At 33.9% G+C, this 20670-nt stretch overlaps 1 protein-coding gene across 1 annotated transcript in view; it reads left to right on the top strand.

The window, feature by feature from the left end:
- The window catches only part of LOC143153091 (uncharacterized), a 40123-nt gene extending 28503 nt beyond the window's left edge, over positions 1–11620 (top strand). The window contains exons 8-9 of the mRNA XM_076323921.1: positions 1234–1348; positions 8950–11620. Of these exons, the coding sequence (XP_076180036.1) occupies positions 1234–1348; positions 8950–9001 (167 nt within the window). The 3' untranslated portion in view covers positions 9002–11620. The remainder of the gene's footprint in view (positions 1–1233; positions 1349–8949) is intronic.
- The last annotated feature ends 9050 nt before the right edge of the window (positions 11621–20670 follow it).

The following is a 20670-nucleotide window of genomic DNA, read 5'->3' as shown; positions in this document are numbered from 1 at the left end:
GTAAGATAATAATAATAATAGCAACAGTTGTGCATCGAGTTCTTTGGAATTTCGCAGAACGATTGATTCAATAGGGTTAAACAAAACATAGGAAAGGAACGTAAAATACGCGTATCAATAAACATGATGAACACAGGATATCCAAGAATAAAGCGGTGAAAACTCTCGGCGGTGTCTAAATATTTACTTGAAACAAAAATAGGTTGCAGAATAAAGGGAATTCATGATTATAAAGTCACTATCTTTCCTCTCGGCGCAATCTAGTTTGTTCCGATCGTTAAGTTTTCTTCTTTTCTCGCGAGTACTTATCTATAAATAAACAAATAAAAATGTATCAAGTTTTTATAACGCGTTTGATGCTTACCAACTGCTCGTAACGGAACTTGTCTATTTATTTTCTTGCGCGGTTTCATTTGAAAAAGTCTTATTCTCGTCTTCGAGTGAACAAAATTTTCTCGACGTTTCTCATGTTATTTGGTCTTCGATAATTACAATTGTATCAAACGATTATAATATGTACACGCATTTTAATAATCGCAATGATATTCATTGACAATTTAAGGTCATAAATCATGGGTCTTAGCTACCTGCAGTTCTCGTACAGAAGGAGTACAATAAAATCTCGATTATTCGAACTAATCGGTGAACATGGCTGTGGGAATAAGCGAATTTTCAGACAATAAAATATTCCCTTTTCGGTTCACAAGTTTTTTAGCAAATTTTATTCGATGAAATTACATTCTTTGTGTGCCTCGTATCGCCTCAAACCTTTTCTTAAAGTCTCAAATGCTTCAAAATATTTAGGTACGTTCACATCTTTATTACTTTATTACTCATATCGTGTCATTAAAAAGCTATACGGTAGATTTATACTTGTGTTTAAACAAACAATGACCAGATTGTAGGGCATTCAAATAAAAATGGATGTTATGCTATCCATAGTGGTCCATAGTCTTTTTTTACGTTTCTACACACACGTTGGCCCCTATTAAAAATTTCAATTTATTCTACGACAAAATTGATACACGTCGAATGAATTTAGGTCGTAATGTACTAATTGTGAAAAACTTGCTTCATCGCGTATGCGTGAAAACGCACACCTCGTGGTTGTAATCGTTAAAAATATTGTTCAAATGGAACCTATCCATTAGGACTAGAATATTTATAACAGTCCATTCTGTGTTTAATTGTAACGAAAATGATCGAAATACATATTTCATTGTACTTTTAAAGCTTACGTGACATCGAGATTTCCCACAGTCGACGTAAGCAGTGTGAAACAAGTGTTGGCTTACAAGTGCAAGGAGAACTCTACGGCACTCAAGATGAAATCTATTAGATACATTTGGTGAGTCAAATTCAATTTCTAATTTATTCGCTTCCGTTTTACGCTAATTTCGTTAGAGAACAATTTATCAGGGGTAAGCGAGAACCAGAAAATTCCGAGTTGGATCGGGAATTTGTAATGTTTAGGGTTTCGCTCGAAATCCCATAAGTATTTTACGGTATTGAACCATCGAACTGCGATACTGTGTTCTGTGGGCGAAAACAAAAGAATAAGATAAAAATATTATATAAATACAGCTTCGTTTAAAGATTCTAATAAATGAAAAAATGGAGAAATCGGTAACTGGTTTGCTGTATTTACATTATGGTAATAATAAATTTAATCTTCGTTCGAGTTCCATTAGGTCGTCCCATAAGTTCGTGCCGCGGTGTGTTTGTACTTCTCGCGTTATGTTTTATAAATACTATACACGGAGATAGAAGAACTTTGGTGGCTAAACTGTTACGCTTCAGTTTAGAACTATGGAAGAAATAAGTAGAAGAAGTAAGAATATGTTATAGAATGTGTTATAAGAATTTTGTATTCGATACTCGATAAAATAATCAACGAAATGCATGTCCATTTTCGTCATCTCGTGTTGCACGAGTCCCGAAAAGGGAAACTCATGGTGAACGAAACGAGAGGGGTTCGTTAACGTGAGAAGTATCGCGAATGCTAAACGTGTCAAAATGATGTGTACATAGACATTTGATGAAAATGGAAACGATGCCAAAGCTGGATCAGCTCACGGTGCGTGATTGCCTTGACCACGTGGCAAATATGCACTTGCACATCGTTCCTTGCATATACGAACTTGTGGTACGATCCTAATATTTACCATTTCAAATCGTGGATCTTGGAATTTCGTAGGTCATCGACGTAACTTGCCTTAACATCGAGAACTATCAACACGTAGTATAGCTTTAAATGATGGTGCCACCATCTTTCCCGAGTGACGGGTACACGAAAATGCATTTCATTTACGGTTTCTGTAATGGGAACGTTTGAGCCGCTGTAAGCGAATATCTGCAAGGATTCCCTAATGGGGGTATGCCACATTACTCTGTGTTTATTGGATTCCATTCTTAGTTACACGCGATAGGTTTACTTCGTCGTTTATCCGAATGACGTCAAATGGATGACGTTCAATATCAGCATTGTAGATGCGAAACAATTTCAGATTTATTTGATAATACTCCCACAAGAAGTTTTCTGGGAACTTAGTGTCAATTACGTATACCTCGATTTACTGTTCGCACAATCGAGATCTATACTATTGTACATCGCCGCGGAAACTTTTACCAGCTGAGTATGAATAAGCGGTTAGAATTTCATGAATGGGTAGATAAACCTGTTGCAGATACCGGAAGATGATAATGCATTTCCATTGAGGATCGTGAATTAATCGTAATGTAAATGCAGCAAAATTGGTTTCCTCGTTTTCAAAAATTTTATTATATTCATTTCTCGACAAGCTGTTTCGGACCAATGTTTATACAGTAGTATCGTTTTCTTTTTATTCAGAGACCGTACGATTGCAATTCGATCGTTTAACTTGAGAATGTTCTGTATACCGTAATACTTGAAATTTTGCGCATGTGAAACTCGTTTCGGGATGAATTTTTCTTTTTTATTTTCGAGTTTTCGAGTGTTCTCGTATTTTACGCGCCGTTCAATTGTCAAATGTGAAAATTAGAACAAGAGAAATGTGTATCTCTATTTCATTTACTTGAATTGCGGCTCGGCTAAAAAGTATATCGTAGTTTAAAGATGAACGACACACTCGGAATATTTTGTCATTTATTCAGTGCATCATTTTTTTTTGCCAAAATAATTTTTGACAATTGAATGACACGCAGAATATAAACCCGCATCGAAGCCCGAAAATTTTAGACACTTCAGGTTTGCGCGCACCCGAATGATTTATTAAATTATAGTTCCTTTGTATCAATGTTTGCGAATTTTACACTAATATATTTTTCATTTACTGTCGGTAAATGTGTTGCTAAATGTTTTATATATGTAGGCAGGTACACGGTAACCGTAACGTTTCGAACAGAGGTTTACTTCGTCCTGATACTACCTAATTAATTACTACATTAATTAAATATGAACCGGGTTTTCAAACTACAAGATAATAATGATCCACACCTCGTGTTTGCATCGTACGCGGTTATTAAATTATTTCCAATATTTGTGGTAACAGTAATTGAAGATCAAAATCAAGTCCGCTTTTTAAGACAATAATTGTATTTTACTTTACGCGTTTCTCTTTAATGTTGTGCGGTCGTTTTGAATATTAAATTGGAGTGTTACGGTGTTAGACGATTCTCTCAATCACGAACAACAGAACTTATGGCATAGTCAACGAAATAATCGACTAGTAAGGTTCCAGAAACAAGCACGGTTGCTCGTTACCTGATTCCTATTGTTCTTAACATCTTTATTGAAATATTCCAAGTATTTCACGATTTCATGGTCGTCAGTAACGTTATCGATTGTTTTATCCGATTCGTTACGAATAATATTTATTATTGCTATAGTAATCCCCGCTTAATTGTTGCCCAACTGTTCGAGAAGGAATTTATTTGATTTATGCTACAGAAGAAAAAAAAAACAGTTTTTGTTTGCCTAAGTGTAAATGCATTTAACATTTGATGGAAGAAACTTGGCTTTTAGTTTTGCAATATCCATATTTGTATTGATGGAAATGTATAACATAGTTCTCGATAACATAGTTCTCCTGTTCCATAGAGAAAAAATAATCAATACATTCCAGCTGTTCTTCCGATAAAATTAATTTTGTTTTGCTTTTATACCAGCAAAGGTTCAAAGTCTGAATCCTTAGCTAGAAAATTCTTAGTGGTTGTTTCTTAAAATACTTGTTCATTTATCAAATATATTTTCATTCATAGTAAACAAGAATTGTGGACACTTTTGGTGTCTACAGTACCCTTAGCAATTACACGGGGTTGCACACCCCCTAAAACTGAGTGTCACTAACGAATCGAAACAGTAAAGAAAAAAGGAGTTCCCCTCAATTTAGTAATTGATAAGTTGTCAATCGAGTCGATTTTTTCGACAACGCTGCCGTGTAGTATTGGCTACAATTTATTACAGACAAAATTTGTTTCCTTTATTTTGTAATTCGTTTTGATTTAAAAGTGTGCTCTTGGTAACCGTTTTTTTTTCTTTCTAACATAAATGTATCATAACAATTATAGCACGGAGTCGTTAGAAAAGAAAAAGATGATCAAACTTTTATCGCAGTGCACTGTCTCGCATATGTTCCTTGAATTGTTTATTCATTTATGTACAGGATAATGCACTAGAAATAACCACCTTGATTTACGTTTATACTATTATGTCGAAAGAAAAATGGGTTAAACAATAGTTGCATAGCATCAAGAGAGACATAACGTTTTGTATTCAGAGTTGAAAAATTTGTGAATGTTGAATCTTGTGTGTGTGTGTGTGTGGGTAAGTTTGAAGTTGGATGTTCTAAAGATTTTGATGAAATTTTGAAGATTTGTAAAGCAGTTAAAAATAAGGAACCCTTGTTCACTGGCTCATGTTTGAGGGGTGAAACTACCCTCCAAAGACTCCTCGTTAACACTGTCTTGAAAACATGCAAGGAAATTTTTCAAACAGATTCTTTCTGCTTTATTGACAAAAAATAATATATTCATATTCATCACATTTGTACCATTTTCAGTCTTAAAGACTTCTGAACATTCTTGCAAAGACAAGATAGTGATCGTTGGTATCTTAATCCGATTTTTGGAAAGATCACGGAATGTTCCGAGCAATTTGCTAAGAACGTGAATTGAAATTTATGAGCTACCGAAAGTAGCAATATTTCAAACGAACACGAGAAGTTAACAATGTTTTTGAATCTTTGTCGATGGAACGTTATGAAAGTTATTTTGAACTTGGAATTATTTATGCGAAAAGTTAACAATGTTTCCGAATCTTTCTCGCGGAAACGTTACAAAAGATATCTTGAACCTATAATTATTTATACCGTTGTGTACGTTGAATCCAGAACCGAAAACGTTAAACTCGAATTCCTGCAGTCGAGAGGAACACGTGCCCCTTATTTTTGGCTACTCCACAAGCCTGCAAAATTTCATCAAAATCGATGTTAATCACTTCGCGAATGTTCCAAATTATTTGAGAAAGTTACGAGCTCGGTAGAGCCTGCATGTCCTAAGATTGCGAGTTTGCAACCTCTCGAGCGTTCTCGTATTATTTCGATCTACTTAAACTTTTTCGCAATGAATATTTATACGATATTTTGCCAACACGTGCTAACGATGAATGCTTCTATAAAAAATTCGGTGACTCGGTGCAGATAAAATCACGACACAATTGGCAGGTAGATCGAAAAACGTGTTATCATTTCGAAATACGTAATTTTATCCACTGTTCATCCGAAAGTACGCAAGCTAAACTGCAAATCTACTAAATCTTACCAAAAAGTATCGATTTCGACAAACTTATTAAATTTGATCGGAAAATATTGATTTCGACGAAGATGGTAAAAAATCATGGAAAATGGACAAAAACAAGGAAGAATTATAGTACACTAAGAAGAATATATTTTCGAGCGATACTTAGTGTATTCGCGTAGTATTCTTTTTCATTTTTAAACGAGTTTAACAAGAAATACGCGACAAACATTCATCAGTTCTTGTGTAAAATTGATCGTCGTCTTCGAAGTATGTGATCGTTTCCAAATTTCTGAATTTCTTCCTGTTTCATTTTTCTATCGGTACGTGAACGAATTGATAAATAAAACGTGTTCGGGAAGTATCGAATTTCAATTCTCGAATTCTGTGTTATCGATTGGAATATCGTGGACTCTCTCGTTGTGAAATCGTACGAAAGAAGAGTTTCGTCTTTTCGAGAATCGCTGCCGCTGTGCAAATTGTCAATAGAATGTATTCGTCGACGTGAATAGTTGGATCGTTTTTGCATTAAGAGTATAGGGTGAGAGTGGTGTGTGTGTGTGTGTGTGGCGCGAACTACAATGTGAACACATGGCCCGACTCTGATATAAAACGGTCTTAAAGAACGGGTCGTAAAATCTCTCGGCCAGTGGATTCAATTGAAACATAGATTTTTTATAGCAAGATTGAAGTACAAGTTTGTCGGAATGCAATCATCGTAGACCTGTGCAGTTAGATTTGTGCAGTTGGTCGCAGGAAGAACAAAGGGCCACGAAGAAGAAATAAGTTTTGACTAAAATGATTACGATATACGTCAACGTTGCTAAATTTCTTGAATTAATATCGGATACATTGTGCAGTACAAACACAAAGTGTGGGATGGAGAATTGGACAGAGAAAGTTTAAAAACAACTATAGAGGAAGAATGTTGTTTCAAGGAAGACTGATTGAAAAAAATTGTTCTACCTGACATAAATATGGGAATGGAGAAAAAGAAGGGAAGGTAGAAAGAGTAAGAGAAATATAAATATATATTATACATACATACATATATATAGTGTGTACATATATACAAAAACACATATATGTATGTATGTATGTATATATGTCTTGACTTTTTCTTCGTATTTCTCTGCTATCCTTTTTATTTGCGTTCCAATTCTTTCTGCTGGGAGATATTATTGGAACAAATAAAAGCAGAAAGAATAAGAATACAAATAGGAAGGATATTAGTGAAATAGAAAGAAAGAAGGAAGGGAGTGAAAAAGAAGAAAATAACAATGGAATACTGGACGTAAATGGTAGAAAAGAAATTGAAACGAGAAAGGAGGAACTACAGAAAGAAATTAATACGTTCACTGGTGTGCGTCTCGCAACACTCGATCTTTTATTATTTACGTCAGTATAAACGAAAGAACTACGAACCAGTCACATTATGCCTGACCGCAAACATCTATGATCAATGTATTGAAAATAATGTGTAACCTTCAATTCTGCTATAAAATGTATATCAACGTTTGAATCAGACAAAGATCATTTTCAAATACTGAAACACATTCACCTTGAAAGACTTCGATCGATCCGACTTATGTCACCTTTGAAATTGCTAAACGTTTGTTTAACTTATTTTTCTCTAAAGATCGTAGATATCGAAGTAAATCAACGCGATGGTGCGTTTAAGTGCGTCACACTTAATGCATTCTATTTCTACGTATTATCAATGAGAGAATAATTCCTTTTTATTTGTTTATGTTACTCAATTAACAGCAGGAACGATACAACGTTATACTTAGACAATAATACATAACGTCTCCACTAAAATCAATGCACCCGATTATTTCCTTTATTTCTGGCAATACGGATAAAATGTGTCAGACATAATTGAACTGGTTGTACAAAGAGCGACGGTATATAAAAAAGTTCATGAATTGGATAATTTTTTTAATAATTTTTAATAATCACCGATATAGCACATTTTTCTTGCAAGTTGTAATGGATTTCCAAAATTTGTCTCGTTAAATCGTATTCAAACTTTACAACCATAAAAATTGTATGTCAGGTATTTATTTGTGTTGTCTGAAATAAAGGAAATTATTAGAGGTAGATTGTTTCGGTTCTGATGGGTCATATCCTCCATAATAGACGCAGAAGGACACTATCAAGAGGAAAAAGATTTGGTAAAACACGTTCATACGTGTAACGATTTTTGTCCTTGAATTTTGCTCGAACGAAGCAATAATTAAAATTGTGCACGTAGATGGAATCGTTAGTAATGGATGCAAAAATGTTTCGCCTTCGTTACGTGATTACGTGATTCCCAGTGACAGTAAACACTTACGCTGTCACGAGCCATCTGTGATTCAATCAAAAATGGTTTCGAGTAAAACGGACCGATTGTCGATTAATTAATTTCCAAATTAATGTAAACCACATTCTTATATCGAATTGCTTAAATTTAAGGGACCGATAATCACTTTGTCGACGAATCAATAATTCCGTAGATGCATTCAGCGCAGGATAATAACGCAGTAAATTTACAAACCAAATCAAATCTTTATCGACAACGAAGCGATTAACGATTAATTTAATCGTCAATCGTCGCGAACGATTAACGATTATGCACTCGAACCGTGATCGTTAATCGTTACTTCGATTAAAATTTTCCCAATACCGTCCTGTACGTCTAATTTATCGTTACACTGTGTAAATTATAATTTATAGTCGTAAAAGTATCTAATGCTCGAAAGATTTTCAAAGTTGCAGACAAAGAACATCGTTCGATCAAGGATTACCAATGTTCGCGAAACTTAACCCTTTTCACTCGAAGCTTTTCTGCTACCAGTTTAATTAATTTCAAACGGAACATTTTCATTCCAACATTTCACGTATACGTTTACATCTTACAAGAAAGGAGTAATTGAATTTTAATTTCAATTCCAAACCACGATGGTTTTCCCAATCGGTGAAAGTATATCGAATTAATCGCCTCTCGAGTGGAAAGGGTTAACACTCGAAAGGGCATTGGAAAATATTAAATTTGCGTTGTTTCTCGTATCAAAGATTGATACAATTGTTCACCCTCGGAACGAATGACCACTGTTACAGCACAGACACGCTGTGAGGAAAAAAAAAAAATGAAAGATGTTTGGAAGGGTTGGTATTTGTTCGCAGCGAGAGACAGGAAACAGAAAGATCACCGAGAGCAAATCCAGAGGATAAGTGAGAGGTGGTAGGGGTGCGTTGAACGTGCAACTTTGGACATTTGAAGAACTTCGGGGCGTTCATTTGACTCTAAGGGCTCCTTGCAACCAACCTTTCTGCTTCACCCAATCTCGGCCGTCGGACCCACGTCGATTTATTTTCTTCGATTAAATTGCTTCATGGCTCAAGCCCGCCACGGTTCATGGTATTCGATAATAACCGCTGGACGAAGTTACTCGAATGATTCAGCCGGTGACTCCAGAAGCTTGGAGCCACCGACGAACGTAGTCATTGTTGACCACCTTGTATTGGAACGTACGTCGAAGCTGACCCTAAAATTGATGTATTTATAGAGTTAGTTCGTTGATTACTTTAAGCTTCGAGGTTACATTAGCGCGTGTAATCGACGGTGCAGCGATTATTGCCAACTAAATGTCCCTGAAACTGTAGGAGGTTGTACACTTAAGTGCACTTGAGACGCGAAGTTTACCATTACTTTATAAACGAAATAATGTGGGTTTCTATTTCTGGCTTGATACAGATTCCCCTAAGCCGCGGAGTTTTTGCTTGGAAAGTGTTCTCACTGTTTCCCATAGTTTCGAAGATATTTAGAGGGTAGAGGTAGTTTCTGGCCCAGCTTGTATTTCGTTTCTCGAGATTGGAACACAGGTACACCGAAAAAAAAAAAAAAAAGAAAAAAGAAAAAAAAACCACGGCTGAAATTGTTTTCGACCATAGGGAAACGTTCGTTTGATCCAGATCTGTTCAAACGCCATAAACACGCGCGTCATTCGATGCTTGGACGCTACGAGTAAAAACAAGAGATCGTGAATTAAATTGATATTAAACTCGGTTCGTTAAAATTAAATTTAACGCGTTGACTGCCGTGCACGAGTTAATTCGTAGCCGACAATCTGTTACCGGATGCCACCTACAGAGTAAATAATGGATAATTGGCGGTTCGAAGAAAAGTAATCTTTAGTTTGGATTAGAGGATCGGATATTTTATTGGTGAAAAAAATGAAATAAATAATTGGTTACCTGGTAGCTGGCTCCTGAGCGAACGAGTTGCGTCAGGAATGATTTCGTCCAACACCGCGGCAGTCATTGTGACGAACGGAATTTAAATTGATCCAGTTATAACAAACACGTGAAACGAGGCAAGAGATAAATAGATAAAGAATATATATATCACGAATTCAAAACGCTATTAACGTATGTATCTAATTTGAAAGCAAATAGCTTCAACGAGCAAGAGAAAATGAATGCTCTTTAAGTAATTATCCAGAAGACGGATCGAATCAACTGGTTTCAGAGTCGGTAGAAATCGTGAGAAACGATAAAATGTTGTTAATAATAACATGCGAGCAGATGTAGCGCTAGTAACCCCTTAGAAAGGCATTGGATGGATGAGGTAATTAGGATAATGAAACAAATTAAATTTATGCCTGACTTAATTAACTTTATTTCTAGGAAAAACTAATCTATCCTTCTTTTTCTAATAGTGCGACGAAAAGAAAGTTCGTATAACTTTTGAAATAATTTTATTTGTTCGTCACTTATTAATCGTCGTAACAATGACGATTGTATTAGAAAGTCGATTACTGTGTCCTCGTAAATTTTTTTTTTAACAATTTTACGTCTTTGCAAAGTAAATAACGAAAGAAGAAAAACAAAAGCAAAGCTACCGGGATACAAGGGTAGTCATTTTCGTATAGATAAACGCCTAAGGTTTAAACAAATAAATAAATAGACAAATGAACCGAAGAATTAAAGAAATGAAGAAAAATATAAATATAAATAAATAAATGAATTTATATATGTATGCGTATATGTATGTGTATATACATATACAGATACATATGCATAGATATAATTATATTGAACTATTATTAACGAGAATAGTTGAGAAGTTATATATTATTTGTTGGGAGAGCATCTATTATACGATATTTAATATATTTAGGATATTTATTTGTTGATTTGGTGATATATATATATATATATATGTAATATAGATAAATATATATATACACATAAATAGCTAAATAATTTTTACAAGGCCTATGAAAGGTTTAAACAAGTAAAACATGGTATTTCGACGGGGAATTAAATAATCGATTGTTCACTTACATGAGTTAACATTGTTTTGTTTATTTTTTGTAATTTTATTGTCGTTTTAGTTTTCATTCAAGCTATAAACTAGCGAATTTTTTTTATTCTTATCGAGATCGATTTTCTCTGTTAAGTTTTACATATACATATATATTGGTCAGATTGATCGAGAAGTGTATCCGAAGTATAAAACTTTTTACTGCATTATCATCATTACATGGATTACATTTTTTTTAAATAAAGTGCAATTAACTATCGTTCGATATCAGTTGGTATTTCTGTGCGACGCCTCCGATGAAATGTCAATGAAAAGATGCAAGGCCTAATGAATTTGCTTTTTATAATATTATTACTTTAATTTCTCGTAAGGTGTGCAATAATTTGATTAATCCATTTTAATTGTCTCAGATGAGACTGTAGAAACTCATTTAAAAAATGAATCGATCTCGGTAAATTTTAAAACAGTTACTTTCATTCTTTTACCAGATTTATTAATTTTTCTGTCATCACGAACGATATATAGTTAAAATATAATAATCTGCAGTTTCTGTTAACAATGTTAATATTTAATTATTGTCCATAGATAAAATTTCATCATTCGTTTATATATTGTTATACATTTTTATAAACATAAAGCATTTAAATGCAGATAAGAATTATTATGAAATCTTCCCATTGTTTTTTAAGCAGTGTTCGATTATTTTTCATACGATTAATGAAAAGTCGATGAATTTTGTTAAAAGACAAAAGTAATGTCGACGAATAAAAAAGTTGGACAAAAATTTTACATATAAAACGATGAACGTAGCAATAACTTTTCTAAATTGATAGACAGTAATTAAAATTTCCCAAAAAAATCTGAAAATTCAATCATTACTTCGATTATTTTTAAACTGTTACTTTATCATGACTGAAAGTTAGCTTTCCATATTGCAACGTTATTTTTTTGTTTCCAAGAAGAGATTATTTGTATATTTCTTGTAAAGTAAATTGCAAAGCAAAGCTGTTTTGTGTAATAAACTTTCCAAATATTTTCCAAAAATTTGTAAATAATTTCACAATATTATAAATCAAAGTTTCTCGATATATAAATTCAAATTTTTACAAGCAGTTCGATTATTACACGATATATTGAAATTTGCCCAAATCGTTTACAAATTCAAACGGAATTTGTACGAAGTTAATTAATTTGTTGCCGAACGTTTCGATAAAAAATTATTTGCGAATTGCTTTCAAATATATTTATTCGTGGAACAACGTTGTTCATTATTAGAATTCTCTATTTCTCACCAATTATATTTTCTAAGACTAAATAATTTGTAAATAATAGTAATAATAATAAAAATAATTAGAGGTAATGAAAGACAGAAACCTTTGTGATGGATGGTTCCACTAAAATTGAATAATTAACGAATAATTTTATATGCCTCACCGGCTTTACTTATTGTTAATTAATCGATTAATAGGGAACTGACAAGTTAGTCATTGATCAACGAGCTAATTTACTTAGGACAGAGAATTTGTCGGAGTTTTATTGTAGGTTAAATAGGAGTTGCAGAAGAATGGTAGCTGTTTCTCGACGTTTTACTTGTGATTTTCATGAAAAATCGGGAGACGATTGTATGGTATAAGCAGATATATACGCGTGCACATCCGAAATTCGCCAGAGATTAAGAAACGCTGTCTACACTTCGCGAAACCAAGTTTCTCTACGAATGGGTAAAATTAATATAAATCATGGGACAGAATATTTTGATTAATCGATTAGGCGATGTAATTGAACATAAATCGAAACGTGATTGAATGTCATTGAAAGTAAGAAAGAAAATAACAACAGTTCAAATAGTTAGAAATTTACGAGTCAAGTTTAAAACACCAGAAGGAAAGAATATTGCAAGATAATAGGGGACGCATTTTCGCGACAAAGAAATCGTGTAAACCGTTTTCGTCCGAGGAAGATTTCGATACAAAATTGCCCGTTTAATTAGATAAACGATGAAATAGGAATACACAAATAAGCGAAAACGGTCGTCTATGGTGTGTGCGCATGCTCCCCGCCCCTCGCGCGCCTCTCTCTCTCTCTCTCTCTCTTTTCCCTCCCTTTCTCTCTCTCTCTCCCCCTCGCTCTCTCCTCTCTTCGCGCGCGCGTGTGTGTGTGAGATAGAGAGTGAGTGAGTGAGTGAGTGAGTGAGTGAGTGTACGAATGAGTGAGTGAGTAAGAGTGCGAATGAGTGAGTGAGTGAGTGAGAGAGTGAGTGAGGGAATGAGTGAGTGAGTGAGTGAATGAGTGAGTGAGTGAGTGAGTGAGAGAATGAGTGAGTGAGTGGGTGAGTGAGTGAGTAAGTGAGTGAGTGAGTGAGTGAGTGAGTGAGTGAGTGAGTGAGTGAGTGAGAGAGAGAGAGAGAGAGAGAGAGAGAGAGAGAGAGAGAAGGAAACAACATTTTGAAATAAAGATATACGAATAATCTACATACCTGATAACGAGATAACATACTCCATGCCTTATATAGAATTATCTAAGCCTAAGTAGATGTATCTAATTAGACATATTAACCGAAATCAATTAGGAAAATGCAATGGTCAATGACGAATTGAATAATGAAAGAATCCGATGAGCAGTGAAGCTACGGAAAACTTTTAAAGTAATGTAGAATTATTCACTGTACAGTTTCGTGAAATTGACTGAAGAAACAATTTTTTTTTTCAAATTTATCAAACCGTGTCGTAAACTGTTTACAAAGTTTATAGCTTGAGGACGCACGAAATCGTTTCTCTTCGAAATTAAAAGCAAATTGAATTGATCTATTACGGATTTCGCTCGTCATTGAAACGTAATCGGCGTTCGACATTGCAAAATTTATATCCTTGGTCCTGATTAGATACATTAATGTCGCGATACATCGTTTCTCTTATTAAATTCCATACCAAGAAATTATTAGCACGAGTACGATGCGATGTATTGTTACAATGAAACACTTTAGATTGAATTCAAGTATAAACGTATTCTAGGGAGATTGAGTAGCTTTGTGCATGTGACTTTTGAAAACGTGCCAAAGTAATAGGCACGCGTCCATGGGACGAGAGGTTAATACGTGACACTATTTATGGTGTCGTTTAACGCTAATGTTACACACACAATTTTAAACATTCTGATTTGTTGATGATCCACCTATTCACGGAAAGTCGTTTTCTCCCTAAAATACAGAAAAACACCATCCTCTAAAACGGTATTGATTTCGTTTCAATGTTAAGTGGGAAGAAAATTGTTAAACGAAAGGTTATGATTTCAAAACCGTGCGGTTGTTTAAGGAAGTGTTTCCATCCAGGATTTTGTTACGAACAAGTGTACAATAGTTAAAAATATTAATATGCCTTTAGATTCCAATTGTTACCGATAAAAATTGTGGATGGAAAATCCAAGAAACGAACAAATGAACGCGAGCAAATTCGTCGTTGATCGAGCTATTTTCTGAATCAACTTGTACTCCTAATTAGAGTGGAAAGTGGCGCTGATTAACAAGAAATCATTGCGGTAGTTGGCAAACTAAAATTTTTTCAAACTTGGACCTCTCTTCGAACAGAGCTTACCGATAACAGCGTAACTTCCATGAGTATGCAAGAGAAGAAACAATTTCTACAAAAGCGTTCCATATAAATTTCGTTGATGTTTCTGTTATATCGTTTTTTCACCTGGTTCATTAAGAACTGTTCTTCTGAGAGTATCACAAGTCAAGTATAATTTTGTGGCAATAAAAATTAATAAATTTGTTACACGAATTGTCCGATCGGTAAACTAGATGTTAAAGATTTTAATTCCAAAAGAATCTTAAACGAAAGAACTTAAATGTTTCTAAATAATAATTCTACGGGCAATTAAACATTGTCTAAATAACATATTAATAGTTTTATTCTTTAACGACGATTTATTTCCCCAAAGAAAGATTTCTACATAGTTACCGTGTGATAAGACAAATACAAATATTTATTTACCGTAACATCGTTTATTTATACGAAGGAAATATTAAAAAAAAAAAATAATTTTTCATTCATTAATTTATTTACTATATTAATAATATCTATAGTAGTTTCCCGGTAAACTCTTAATTGTGATAGTCTAAATAGGTGATTAAAATAAGTCACTAGCGCAAAAATAATTTGGAAGGAAATATTTCAAATTTATTTCAATAAATAACTAAATAACTAAATAACTAAATAATTATATAATTAAATAACTAAATATTTCGATAGATTAATTGGCGGATCGTATTGTTATTGGTTTAACGAAATGTCTATTAAACACTAATTAATCGAAAATTCAGAAATAATCATTTATAAAAGAATAACATTATCAGTTAACTAATATTACCGAATAAGCGGAATAGTTGCTTATTATAAATCTTTTTAACATTGTTTCTTTCTTAAATATTAAACTCAATTTAATAGATACAGATGAAATAAATTGAGGAACTTTTTCGTTCGATTATATAAATAAAATAGTGTAATTAATTAAACAATATGTAGACATTCTGGAGATGGGTGTTCATTCGCATGTAGGACCATGTATATTAAAGTATGTACGCATACATACAATGGGTGATACGGATTCTTTTTGTGCCGTTTCGTTTGTGGGCTTTCCCCTATTGACGTGTTTCCCATTCTCACGCAACTGATGGCGTTTGATGGCGTGTGCGCATGCGCGTTGCATCTGATCGTAACGCTTCAGCTGCGTGAAAATGGGAAAGGGAAAACGTATTCTCCTCAAACGGCACAAATTTACTGAATAGGGTATATACCAGCGGTGCTTCTCAACCTTAAAACGGGATTAATTTTACGATTGAACGTGAAAATTAAATTTATTATCGGCCACTCTGTTCGTTGAATTCAGAGTAAATTGAAACTCTTCGAATATTTTATCGGTTGAGAAACACTGATACGACCCTTTCGAATTTTCTTGTTACTTTTAAATAAATCCAATCGAGTAGGTGTTTCCAAGTAAAATATCCAAATTTCATTTAACCAGATTGATTGTACGTATCGGTGAAGTTACAACAATAATGTTCGTTCCGCAAAAAGAGATAAATGAATCGAAACAATTGTGTCACGTGGGAGAATTGCGACCGACTACATTATTTCGAGGTTTCATTTTCTCGTAATTGATTGACCTTTGGTGCAGGTTTTGCTTCGGTATCGTAGACTCGGTAAACGTTATTGAAAATGCAAACGATTTTCCAGGAATTTTTGCGGCGAACGGTCTACGGTGAAATTTTCATTTAAACGAAGTTGTCATCGTTATAGAATTATCTACGAGGAAATCTCTGTAATTGCAAAATATTTTCAGGTAACGATTTTACGATATCCTTTACAACGAAGTGAACGAAAGTTTTAGTGCGATATTACAATTACTGGTGGGAAATATTTTGCAAACGCGGCAACAAAACAATTTATTGTCAAGTAACCGATTGCTCGGCATTTCTATCGTTGAACGGCTAGTACGGTGATTGAGAGGAATATAATTATGTAACTACAGTTGAATTTCTCCAAATAGGCTAGAAAGCATTGTGAATGGAAATATCGCTAGTACAATTGGCCCACGTGCGAAAAAAAAAAAAGATAAACATGAAGTGATGGCGATACCGATGGTCTTCTTTCGAAAGCTGAAACTATCAAAACATCGAAAGAAGAACTCGCGGTTGTGATATGCTATTAGAATTAAGTTACAATTAGTTGCTTCACTAGTTGATTTATTGGACAATCGTCCTAACCGGTTAGTACAGCCTCATTGTCTTTGATTTGTTGTTTGTCATTTCTTTTATTCTTTCCTGTGTTATTTCTAATAAATTCACGGATTATTTTGTTTAAATGTCTGACTGTTTATTTATTTAGCCCTGTTTATTGATCTTACTCCATATCCCGAAATGTACAGGTTAACCGCAAAGAATATTTCCTTTATTAAATATTGCCTCGTGTTATTAATAAGCGCTAGGATTATTTGTTCTGGTGTAGTTTGTTGCCAAATGTGTAAATGCTGCATTTAATGATTACTATTGGAGCTGACGAAACGAAATTAACACCCATCGCTGATTCGCGTAAAGCTATAGCGACACATCACCTTATTGGTTCAATTTTCCTTCCCAAAGATTTTCATTTTTCCCCTCAACGCTTGCAACAAAGGGATAGGTTTGAAAATTAAAGATTCGTGACGCTTTAACGACACTTGGTAGAATGCGACTTGTTTCTTTTTTTCTTTTTTAAACATCTTTTCAAAATGCTTACATTTCGTAGAAAAAGGCGTAAGAAAAGGGTAATATTCGTGTCACGGGACGATGTATCGGTTCACGTTTACGTGGTCTGTGGAATCTGTGTTAATATATAGAACATGTGTTTGATAATTATTGTGTAATTACGTTCCGGGGAGTACACACAGTTACAGAATTTCGTACCAATATAGGCGAGTATGACCTAATTTACGCTACCTCTTCTTCTTCGTATTTAATGAAAAAGTTCATCAGGTTAGTAGCGTGCTACAAATTTTAATCATTTCAATGCTGTTGACAGATAGTTGTGCTTATTTCGTACAGACTCGTCTTGGTTATATGAAATGGAATTTAAAAATGCAATTGAATGTAAATGCAGTGAACGATAGTTTAATCGATACATTTTCAACCTTATTTAAACGTTAAACAACGTGGAAGTATAGACAAAGCATTGTTATTTCATAGCGATTTACACGACTCGTACGCGTAAGTAGATTGGTCGCGTTTAGGTCAGACGTTCCGTAAGATTCGACTCGTTTCATAGTGTAGTCAGAGGTATAACGATTTCGTGCACCTGTGACGCCAGGTTGTCAATGAGAAATGGCAGCACCGAGCTGATCACGTTTCCCAGACTCGGCAGGAACTTCTGTAACCGAGTGTACGAGTTAACAATCTTAAATACAAAGCATCGCAAGTTATAAATTAACACCGACCACTTTCCAGAGTTCCATTTTTTAAATGTTCAGAGGTACTCTAAACTTACACCTTACCTTACACTTTTACCTTTCCTTTTCTTCTCTATTATTCGAATCATTTATATTAGCACGGTTTCGTTTGTTCATCGAGCGGTTCTAATCTCTGCTAAAAGCGAGAATTATTGTACGTGACACTTTGCTTTCACTCGGACAAAATATTTTCAATTTTCGTTAATGTCTTTCGTAAATAATTTCGATTCCGTGCAGTTGCACAATATCTCGATTACGTACGTTGTTGTATCGCTTGAGATACTTAGACGTGTTTCGTACGAACAAGTGTTGCTGATTTTCACGTTTTTTTTTTTTTTTTTTTTTTCTAATAACGTACACGTGTATTTCTTTTAAGTTTGATCCTGTGTTTTGGAACACGTAACGCTGGACTTTCAACAGTTTCTTCGTTGCGTTTACTCGATTCTTTTCTATGCTTGAATTCCGAGCTTGTCGCTACGGCAGAGACCGGCCGATATGTACCCGTACAATTTAATATCCACCGAATTACTCTTGCATTGTCCATAATATTGCAATTAATAGGGTGTATATAGACTTCTGCGATCGACTGTATAGATAAACATTAAAAGTATGACTCGTAGTGCTTAGTTTGCGACGGGTGATTATAGTCACTGTTTGTAGCGTGAAGGGTTAAAAGACCTCCTGTCCTCATTGTAAGTATGAAACAGTCTCTTGAAACAGTAATTTGTATTTAGATTTTAACGATTTAAAAATAGCGATTAACAGAAGAATTTTTACAAACCTTATATAAATCATTGTTAACGTTTAGTAAGTATCATACAATTCATACCTTGTCGTTATTTTTGGTTCTGTTGTGTCATCGATGTTAAACGTGTTTTGTTTTGATTTCGAAGTTAGTTTAGGCTGTAACATCATTTGTCTGAAATCATAATGTGTTACTTCATTTTGAAAATGTACTTTTTAATCCCCGATTCAATCATTTGGCCAATATTATTTTCATTCATCTCGTTAGATAACCTTTTTTTTTTTTTCATCGACTGTAAATCTTTGTACAATTATGTTATTCAGCGCTATTTCTCACAGTGTCCCGATGTATATCAATGCACGAAACAACAGCAATAAAGATGATTCTTAAGCGATCACTATCCGATATTGTTAATGATAATTAATTATAGTTACGTAATCGAGCTGTGAAAATTAAGAAACGAAATTAACGAAGCTGATAACCGTTAAATTAATTTTAACTAATTTCGGTTTTGACACTCGAGCTACGATACAAAATTATTGCCGAAACGAGAGAAAAGTATTTATTATTTAGTAGTTAGATTTGATTCGAAGGAGAAATCGTATTTAAATTTCAATATTATGTTCGCACGTGATTTCTATACGAAGTGAAAACTCTATCAAATTGCTTCGTAAATTTCCTTTTCGTATTCGTGTTTGCAAAATTGTAGTTCTTCTGCTGTTCTTCGATAAGGAAGAACCATAAACGTTTATCGTTTTCAGAGACGATTCAACCGTGCTGATACGTTCTACAAGTTTTTGAGGTCATAACCTTAGTTATCGATGTAATTTTTCCGCATTCTTTCTTGTTCCATCGAAAGACTCAAGACAACCTTGAAAACAAAGAAGAACAACCATTTGCGAAGTTCGAATAATAATCGTTCGACACGATAATACCAGGTAATTGTGATATAAGACAAAGAACCGTAATGACGGAGAAAAAAACGAAAATTACCAATTAATTAGTTAATTAACGAACATATAGAAGTAGGTAATTTTTTAGATGATTATGAGAATAAGATACAGGGAATATATTATTATCTATACATACGCGTGCATGCAGAAAAAAAAATTATTAGTCGTACGCGTGTGTGTATACAATTAAACAAAGCGAGGTTTTATCCACGAAACAGATAAATGATTAAGATAATTTATTAAGGGCTGTATTTACCGACACAATTAGAGGGCGATAGAAAGGTATACAATATGTATAATTAATTATACACTAGAATAATTATCATATTGATTAATTAAATGCATACATGTGCGTGTATACATTAACAGCTGCAACATAAACGATGTTCTTGTATACATACATAAATGATAATATTATTATTATCGACATATGTATATTATATACACAAATACATATATTATATTGTATACACATTAGTGAATGTTCAATGTTGAAATAAAATGCATACACGTTGTTTACACCATACAAGACTCTTTTTCTATATATTATTTTATACCTGCAAACGTATACCGTCCAAAAGATTCAGTTCACCGAAGAAAAAAAATACTCGTACATCTTTCTCTGTCACGTACTACAATTAATACAAAGGTAATGTAACATAACATTTATTCCACAACATCCGTTTCATCGGTATTCTCTTCCCTTTTCTTTATAAGTTTCTACACTCTACATTCAACAAAAAGTACTTCCACTCGTCCTTCATCGATACAGCTTCAAACGTTAGCTCGATTTTCAGAAATGTTTTCCATCGAACCCTTCCATTGTTACAAAAATTCATTAACCATTAAAAATGATCGAAGCCTTGAAAAACTACAATCGAGTGTCAATAATTTACATA

Source organism: Ptiloglossa arizonensis, chromosome 12 (genome assembly GCF_051014685.1).
Source record: "Ptiloglossa arizonensis isolate GNS036 chromosome 12, iyPtiAriz1_principal, whole genome shotgun sequence".
Taxonomy (NCBI): domain Eukaryota; kingdom Metazoa; phylum Arthropoda; class Insecta; order Hymenoptera; family Colletidae; genus Ptiloglossa; species Ptiloglossa arizonensis.
This window is presented reverse-complemented; position numbering and strand designations above follow the sequence as displayed.